Source organism: Silene latifolia, chromosome 9, assembly GCF_048544455.1.
Source record: "Silene latifolia isolate original U9 population chromosome 9, ASM4854445v1, whole genome shotgun sequence".
NCBI lineage: Eukaryota > Viridiplantae > Streptophyta > Magnoliopsida > Caryophyllales > Caryophyllaceae > Silene > Silene latifolia.
The window spans coordinates 38,967,934-38,977,661 of record NC_133534.1 but is presented as its reverse complement, the minus strand read 5'-3'; the positions used below and the strand labels follow the sequence as shown (position 1 = coordinate 38,977,661).

Here is a 9,728-nt window from a genome sequence, read left to right as displayed (position 1 = left end):
GCTAACTCGAGATTCGTGCCAATTCGTAAAAAAAAAAAAGGGGCTAAAAAAAGAGCTAAAATCGAGCTCCAAAACGCGTGAACAAACGAGTTTTCAACATTCGAAATTGATTTTTCAAATCAAATAACACATTAAAAATGATTCAAATCAAATAAACAATTCAAAAATGATTTTTCAAATCAAAAATTATTTTAGTTTCAGTAAAATAAATTGACAAATAAATTCAAATTAAATCATAAAATTAATTTAAAACACAAACATCATTTAAATTAAAGCAATTCTTCATCGACAACGTCCATCCTACGTCATAAAACGAATTTCCCAAATAATGACAATGCCTGACGAAGTACATGTCGTCCTATCATCATCGGGTGTTTGTCGGAAGTCCATAAATTCCAATATCGACAGATATGAGTATCTACACAAACTAATGATAGATTAAGAACTACTTGAGGAAAGTTTGAGTTTTAATTAAGGAAAAAATAGGGAAATTCGTAGCTAAAGTAGTTTTCTCCAGATCTAGAATTTGTGTGTGCTTTAAGGGTTTACAAATGGATGTATATACCCTAATAAAATAAGAAACACGAGTTAAAATGAAATAGGCCTGGTACAGAGGCTTTCCAATCGAGATGGGAAGCTTCCCGACCGTGACCAATGGTAGGATCACGGCTTCCCGGCGGAGAACCATGCAATCCCGACCGGGACGAATGTAATCTAGCTTTCTTCTCAATAAGGGAGCCAATAGGGAAGGAGGACGACTTGGATCTAGTTGGAGGTCTTCGTTCTTCCTTCTAGGGAAGGGTTGAAGCCTTCACTTTCTTTTCCTTGCCTCAAGCCAGAGTTGATCCATTAATCTTTATAGGGACCTCCTTGGGATATGGGTCCGCCCCTAAGGACTCTTGGGGTCCGTTGAACTTCTCCGCCTTCATTTGCATCTTAGAACGAGTAGCAAATGTGCTCCAAACTTCATTTTCCTATAAAATCGCATAAGAACACGAAATACACTGGATGAAGCGATTAGTCCTCTACCTTCGCTCCAATGAGCACTTGAAGCAAGGAAAAACTTGGGAAAATGGGGTAAAAGCACATGAAATAATAATACATCAACCGAACATAAAATCTTGTAGATTACACACTCTTATTATCACCAACACCCTCACAAAACGTTGTCAAAAAAAAAAAAACACCCTCACAAAATAATAAATATCATTATATATCTCCTCGTGCTTACAAATCATGTTTTGACGTGTTGTTGTGGTGATGTTTATTATTGATGGTTTCGCCTTCAATATGCTTTTACTTATTGGTGAATGATAGCTCTATTCGAGTGCTGACTAAGATGGTTTGTTAAAGTCAGTTAAAAAGTTGATGGAAAAGGGAATTTTTCTGTTATGAATATGTTGGAGATATTTATTTAATTCTTTCTTTCAACTGCGTATATAAAAGGATGATTTACTTACAATGAATGATTTATGCCATTTTACTAATATTGATACCTCTATTTAATTGTGTTGTTTCCTCATAAATCAACACATCCATATAAAGCTTCAAATACTTCATGAAAAACGATTCAAGTTTCTGAAACTCTGTTCAACCTCCTTAAATTATAAATGTATTTCTGGCATTTTAATTTCTACCTACATTGTTTATAAAGTAATTTTATAAAATTATAACCTCTCTATATTACAAACTTTATAGAACAATCTTAAACAAAATTTAGCATTCCCCATTGTTAGATTAATGATGGATGAAGATTGTTAATGGAAGAAATGGAAACATAAAGTGAAAACATAAAGTTAATCTAAAGTCTAAACTCACTAAAAAGAAAATGACAATGTTGCCCACGTGCATCTACCATTCTCAAGTCTCACCAATCTTACTACCCTCACTCCCTCCCCCTCCCTCTCTCCGACTTCTCCATTTCCCCCAATTCTTTCCTCCACCCTAAATTAAACCAACCTGAATACCCGAAATGGACCCGAATTCCAATAGACTAGAGTCGGAGCGGTGGTTATCCTTATCAACTAAGCTCCTAACCACCCGCGACTTCCTCGGGTCTAAAACATTCGCGATCCGCGCTCGTGAATCTGACCCGACAAACAACCTATCCGACCAAATCCTCGCCGTTGCCGAAACCGTCCTTGCCGGCGAGAAACGGGTCAACCCGTCTCAACAACCGGATTGGTACTCCGTTCTTCAGCTCCCCCGGTTAGTTCGCGACCCGGATTTAATCGCGGACCATTATCGCCGACTCGTACTCCTCCTTAGCCCGGATAATAACCGGTTACCGTTCGCGGATTATGCTCTTCAGCTTGTTATGGATGGTTGGTCCGTATTGTCGGATCCGAATAAGAAATGGTTGTTTGATAACGAACTAGCCCTTTATTTGCAACAACAACCGCAGCCTCAACAACCGCCGTATACGGAGGCGGCGAGTAATTCGCAGGTTAATACTTTTCAGTTTTTTCAACCGACGGCGGAATTGTCTATGTGGCAGCAGCAGCAGCAGAATCAGGAATCGCAGTGGCAGGTTCGGGATACGGGACCCACAGTTTCGACATCGGTTGCGCCGAGTCAGACGATACCGAGGCCGATACCAGCTAGAGTAATTGATGGTAATGTTAATATTGTTGGTTGCAGTAATGTTGTTGTTAATGATAATACTCATGTTAGGTATGATGGTGTTGTGCATGACAAGAATAATGCTGTTGATAATAATGCTACTGTTAATGTGGATAATACTGAAGCCGTGGTAGAAGAGGAGGAGGAGGAGGAGGAGGAGGACGGGGAGGTGGGAGGTGTAGAGAGTTTTTGGACTTCATGTCCTTATTGTCTTTACATGTATGAGTATGAGAAACAGTATCTAGGTTGTAGTCTTAGGTGTCAGAATTGTAGGAGGGGATTTCATGGTGTTGAGATTCCCAACCCTCCTCCGATGGGTGATCGAAATAAGAAGTCTTCTTCGTTTTGTTGTTGGGGTTTTTTCCCATTAGGGTTTTCGAGTGCAGTTTGGAAGAAGAGTAATAGTCGAATGGGGAAGTCCAATTGGGTGCCTTTTTCTCCCATGGGTAAGGGTCCTGCGATAAATCCCATGGGTAATGGTCCTGTGGTGAATGAGGCTGGGACTTCTCAGCGGTTTCCGGGTAATGGCGGTGCTTCTGCGGGAGCTAAGGACACGGGGAGGCCACCTGTTTCACGGTCTAGGTTTTATGTGGATGCTGACTATGATGATGGTTTTGATTCTGATCCTAGTGATGACTCGTCTGATAAAGATTGGCGCCGAAAGCCTGGATATGAAAAGAAGAGGAAGATGAACAAGAGACGGACTGTTGGTGCCACTGGGCAACAGAAAGTACAGCCTCAAGATGTAGATGTCCAAAATCAGGCAAACCCTAATTTAGGCACCGGGGGTGGAGTGTCTGTTGGGGAGGGGGTTGTACAAGATGGGTCAGGTACGCAAAATGTTGGTACAGGTTTGACTTCTGGGGCTAAGGAGGATGCTAGGAGGAAGGTAACACCTACTCTTACAAAGAATCAAGCTAGAAAAAGGGTGAAAAACATGGGGAAGTTAGATTTGAATGTGGAGTTCAACAATGAGGGTGATGAGCATGCCCACACAGTCAGTGCTGTAAATGGGGAGGAAGATGCGATAGAAAACATAGGATTTTTTGAAGGTCTTGACGAGTTTTTTAGTACTTTGCCCATATTGAATGTTGGAGAGGGGCAGAAGGCTAAGCCATCTTAGGAGAAAAACGCATTATTTCACATTTTAGTGCTCTCATGGTGTCCTTTGTAGTTTTTGTATGCAGGTAATTTAGTCTTAAACTACGTATGTAGAGGAGCCAGGATTCTCTATAAGCTTTTTTCCTGGCTGTAATTATCTGGGACTTGGATCATCGGGTTTTTTATGACTAGAAATGTCCCTTGTAGATTATCCTGCTGTGTTGAATTATTTCCTGGGATTTTATGGGTATATTTTGTGGCATAACTGCATAAGCAGTATAAAGCTTTAGGCCTTTTGTAAATTGTATATTATGAATCGCCAAGTCGTACTTCTTGTTACATTGGTTAATTTGGTTTTATGTGAAACCTTGTGTGTATGTTCACTTAAAGTGACGGTCAAAATGCAAAACCATTAAGAATGGGGAAGTGATCATTTGATTAGCTGCTTTACTTGGATTTGGAAGGTTAATTGCTAACTGGTTAGGTTTAAGGTAAGTGTTTTTCGACATTTGATGCTGTTATGTATTATAGTTCATTCTAGTCAAATTTAAGCTTATGTTATATTAAACTTACGATGCACTGGGTTACCTAACATACTGACCTTTATTCTCTCGTATTTTGTTTCTGATGGGAATGTTTATTGTTGCATTGAGCAAATTTTGTTAACTGGTTGCAATATGATTGCATATGGCACAATCTTGTAACAGCTAGTCTCTCTTGTGACGGACATATCCGTCACAAGCTTGCTACGGGTCAAGTAATACCCGTGTGGTTAGAAAAGACAAAACAGATTGCTACTCCCTAGGCATTCTGCTTTTGTCTTATCTACCTCACGTGGGTAATACTTGATCCGTCGCAAGCTTGCGACGGATATACCCGTCACAAATGAGAATTTGTGATCTTGTAAGAAGTGTGTATTTTTAGCTGCGAAAAGTCAAAAGATTCCTCCTAGTGGAAAATGGTCCTGTACTGTCAATACTAAATATGCATCTTAGAATTATGGCCCATTCAGTGGTTATTTGGCTTCTTGAATAAGATGAAGTCGTCTGATATTGATTAGTGCTTCCTGAGCTGCCGCAGAAATGTGTAACATTTATTTCTAAGATACGAAAAAAAATGGTTATTTCAGTATCATAATATTCCTGGAATGAAATTATAGAATGCCGGACTATGATCATGTACAAGCATTTGCTTTTTAATTTCATGTTTGGGTCTTACAGTTTCACAGTATGTATTATGTGACGTGACTCTGAGATTCTGGTTTGCTGCCTCCTGCACTTTCACTTTGCGGTCTCTACCATGTCGTAGATTGCAGTTGATTGATGGATACCCAGGAGTTCAATGCTGATTTCATGACAGTTAAAGGAGCGAGAGAAGGCAAGTATGTTTTTCTTTGATCTTTGATTCCATTACGCCCGAGTCTCATAATTGTTCAGTTTGTAATTGCTAGATTGACATTTGGCAATGAATTTTTTTTTATAATTAAATATGACTTAGCTGTTTCAGTATTGCATGTTGGAATTAAAGGGGCAGTATGGAGTTATGGACTATGGAGTCAAGGGTGGTCATCTGAATCTATATGGCGTAATACCTTATTGACCTTATCAAGGGTTTCTCGGAACGATAGTAATTGTTACTGAAGTATTCTGCAATAGACCCCAAATTAAACAATATGGGGAAATAGAGTTGGTTGTGTTATAGAGAAGATGTATTAGCGGATTCGTGTACATAATGGGGTCCGGGACAACGTAAAACGACTTTATTTGTACATTTGACCAATTTTTGGATAATGACTTAGAATTTTTTAGTGGGTCATCGTAAACAATTTTTTATTGGTCTGCCACTTTCTCTATCCCAGTGAGTAATGGCTCACCAGTCACCACCTCCCCTTAGGGTAATGCATTACCCCAAGTGGGAGTGTAATCTTTTTCCCACCACCTTCGTTTCCACCCTTCACCACCTTTACTTTCCTCCTTTTTTTTGGTTTTGTGTTCTCTATCATGCTAATACTTGCTCTATTTTATTTGATTGTATACGTTTTTCAAAATCCCCTCACATGTTTTCCATAACTTTATGCATTCAAATTTCAAAAGTCCCCTCACATGTTTTGCAAAATGTATGCAGTCAAATGAAACAGTATGAAGTAGTAATCACCACCATTCCAAGTGAGCGCTAAGTTGTAATGTTTGCATGTTGTGTGGTACATGGTAAATTTGTGTGAGAAGCCTCCTCTTCTCTTCTTGTAGATTATGCTCTATGAAGACCTGCTTTTCGAGGTGGTATAAGTGGTCTTTATGGCAAAACAAATGAGATCAATGAAGGCTGAAATCGATATTTTAGAATATGACAGTGATTCCCTGGAGAGTGGAGACCATAATACTTCTCTGTTGTATGATGTTAAGCCTTCAGTGTTTTATCAAGCTGTTCCTAGATGGCTTTCCACTTTTAAGCTACATTATCTACAAGTCTCTGCTTGTTCCAAGGAAACAGCCACTTGTTTTTCTTTTAGGCAAAGTGTGGTGGACTGTGGAAGGCTCTTTTGGAAGGTTTTGCTCGTTTACTTACCTATTTATGTCTTTTCCTTTCCTTCTCTTCACTTCTTTTCCACTTATCTTAATTCATCTTTTGTTCATGTTTTCCTTTTTCTCTCATTAACGGGTATATTTAATAGAAGTATGATTTATGTGAGCTGACCCGAAATAGGCTTTTCTGTTGCTGTAGATAATATGGCTTTTTCTATGCAGGACCATCCCAGTGTGGAGCAAATGCCAAGTGGTGTTAGAACATGCGGGTGAGAGTTAATATGAAGTGTAAGGATAACGTAGGTTCGACTACTTGTTCCTCCATCTTCGACCCCCTAGGAGCGGAGTGGCGACAGTGAGGACAGGCACGTGGTGAAGCGGCGACAACTCTATAAGGAGATCAAAGAGTTTGGAGGGTGGGTTGTCTTGGAGCCAAGGGAGAGGATGTAATTGAGATATCTCATTGGTGGTAATGCATTGACCAAAGCTACATTGCAACCTGGAAAATTCCCTTCAAATGGATAATACTTTGGTGGAGCACAAGGGTACCCTTAGGGCTAGTTCGGATATAAAAATGGAAGAGAAAGGGAGGGAGGGGGAAGGCAAGCAGGGAAAAGGATGGAAGGAAAGAAGAGGGGAGGGGAATGGAAGGAAGAAGTTTTCCCCTCGAATCTGTGTATTGGAGAAATTGTAATTTGCTTTGGAGATCTCACATTGTTGGCCCCAGAAGCCGGTTAATATACCAATCCTCGAATATCAAGTCATTTGTTGTATCATGCATAGACCTTAAGAAAGGAGTCTTTGACTCATTGGATTAGGTAAGCATTGGCTGGGTTTGGGTTTGCTTGCATTCATGATCATGTCAGTCTGGTAAGCTGTCATGTCTAATCATAGATAGTTCATGTTCTCGCGGTTGAGCTATTGAGGTCGTGTAGGTAAATGCAATTCGCAATTTGACACTATATCAATGGTGCATTGGCCAAGATTTGCCCTTTGGTCGATTTCAAGATCAAACTCACTTCAGACAGCTTGCTTCTTGTTTGGAAGTCTTTTACCGGGTTTTGGTCGCATTGTTGGCTAGGTTTATTCAATAATAGTTACTTGGGGCTAGGGCCTAGGGCCTAGGGCAGTAATCATTCAGACAACCCTTGAAAATGGTTTATAGGACGGACTTCATAACAAACGGGCTAGAAAAACCATGGACACACGATCAGGAACAAGACATTGAATGTATTTCCAGTTTAGGTTCGGAATCAGAAGTACTTGTTCAAATGAGATCCGCATAGGATTAGATAACTGCACCAAATTATGAAACAAAAATGCCACTCGGAGTGACATGTAAACATTTTTTTTTAGAATTATTATTTACGTTCTCTTTTACCTTTTTACTCTTACAACCGATTAAAATAACGGTTTTTTTGCTTCATCCACTTATTTTTCGACCCCACACGATATATACTAAATTAATCAATTATGAGAGGGAAAGGGAGAAGGTAGAAGAGAAGGTGGGAGGGAGGGAGGTCCATAGCATTTCTCTCTTTTTTTTTTTTTTTTTCGTCTGAAAATGATTTATTTATTAGATGTGCAACTGGAAATGACGTGCTTTTTATTTGTATAGAAGGCATGCAAGTCATTGATGTGTTTATTATAGTTGGATGTCTCTTCGCGGATCAGATGTATGACCATTTTGGCAATTTGGCATGTAGATTTGGAGCTCAATTTCTCTCCATTTCCTAAAAAGAAATGGAGAGGCAAGTTCCTATTAATGGTCTGGATCGCATTTTGGCAACATCTAACGCTTCTCAATTTACGCATAAAAGTAAAGGAAAAATGGGAGTGAAAGGGGTAATTATTATTAAAATCGATTGTGAGAGGAAATGGAGAGAAAGGAAATGGAGAGGATCCAAATCCGTAGATTTGTGCTATTGGTGGTCCCAAATCCCAATTAGTGAACAACTTCAAAAGTGATTATCGAGCTTATAGAGCATTTGAATCCCAAATCCCAATAAGTTACATGTATGTTGGTGCCTTGGTGGAGAGAAATATATGTCTCGAATTTGTGCAACGGGTTTATAGAAGTAGAGGTGTAAGAGATTGATTTATAACAAGCGAGGTTTTATCCTAGAATCAGTTTTTTTTTTTTTTTTTTTTTTTTACATCATCAAATAGTATAGCTTATAAAAGAGCTTCTTGAGCAAGATTATGAGCTATCCTATTCACCCCCCCCTAGGACAGAAGCTAAGAGAGCAACAATGAAATTGAGCCGCAATAGACTTTAAATCTTGGATAATGCAATTAATAGATGCGATCGCCTTCTCTGCTCCAGCAACCTGCATAACCAAGATAAGACAATCCGTAACAAGTCTAACATGAAGGTACCCTTCGTCCAAGGCCTATTTGAGAGCCATGATTGCTGCATGCCCTTCGGCATGCAGGGCAGAAGAGGCAAACGAACGAGCATGAACAATATTCCTTAAAGTCCCATTACCATCCAGCAAGCACCACCCCATGCCAGAACTTCTATCAGCCCTCCAGGCAGCATCACACTTGACAGTGCAAACATTTCCGCACCCGGGTCCACCAACAATCCAATAGGGGGAGGAGTTCCTAATCCTCTTAGCTAGACCAACTTCAGGAGAGAAGTTCAACAGAGGCGCACTAAGGAAGCTAGCATTCTTACTGCACACAGCCTCATTCATGCACTGAATGTCACCAAGGATAGAACTGAGAGCACTTATAGGCCAAGGGAGACGGTTTTTGAAGACCATATCATTCCTACAACACCAAATTCTCCAGAGGGTAGCAATAAGGGGAAAAAGGAGGGAGTTAGGATTTGGGCGAATTAAAAAATAAGTAACCCAGTTAATAACCACAGAGCCTTCGCAAAGCTACAATCTCTGAAAAAGTGAGAGATAGATTCCACACAAGGAGATGATTCATCACAAAGAGTACACGAGGAGCGCCAATTCAATTTTCGTTTGAGGAATTCAGAGCCCACTGGAAGGGCGTTAGCCATAAATTTCCATAGAAACACCCTTAGTTTGTTAGAGATGGGCAACTTCCGGAGCTTTGATTTGCAGCTAGTCATGATAGTTGCAGACATTCTAGAACGATTAGTATTCGATGTAGGTCCTTTAGATAATGCCATAGCGGCAACATGGTATCCCGACTTGATTGTAAATACACCATGTTTAGAAAATTTCTAGTAGAAGGAGTCATCCGAGGGCTGACACGAGATATAAGTTGCGAGGATTTTCTTTGTAACTTCCTCACCCGGATCGAAACCAAGATAAGAGAGATCCCATCTTCGGTGATTATCATGAAGATCGCCAACCAGTAGCGTGGAATCAGTAGGGGCATTAATACTATCCCCACAAAGATCATGTAGACTAAAGCCCTCAATCCATTTACTCTTCCAAGCATTAAGACGAGAAGAAGACCCAATAGTCCAAGCAATATTGTTATAGATGAGATTGGAGCCCT

General features: G+C 40.0%; 1 protein-coding gene and 1 long non-coding RNA gene across 2 annotated transcripts; both read left to right on the top strand.

Moving 5' to 3' along the window:
* Window positions 1-1,836: 1,836 nt before the first annotated feature.
* Window positions 1,837-4,116, top strand: LOC141599617 (uncharacterized). Its single transcript, XM_074419690.1, has one exon. The coding sequence runs from the start codon at window positions 1,973-1,975 to the stop codon at window positions 3,743-3,745; it is 1,773 nt and encodes a 590-aa protein (XP_074275791.1). The 5' UTR covers window positions 1,837-1,972; the 3' UTR covers window positions 3,746-4,116.
* An 898-nt stretch (window positions 4,117-5,014) lies between these two features.
* LOC141599618 (uncharacterized) lies at window positions 5,015-7,272 on the top strand. The gene is made up of 3 exons (XR_012523872.1): window positions 5,015-5,104; window positions 5,970-6,269; window positions 6,468-7,272. It is a non-coding gene; the product is annotated as an uncharacterized LOC141599618 (long non-coding RNA).
* The last annotated feature ends 2,456 nt before the right edge of the window (window positions 7,273-9,728 follow it).

Excerpts from the sequence above, each read along its gene's own strand:
- LOC141599617 (XM_074419690.1), top strand. The coding sequence starts at position 1,973 with ATGGACCCGAATTCCAATAGACTAGAGTCGGAGCGGTGGTTATCCTTA.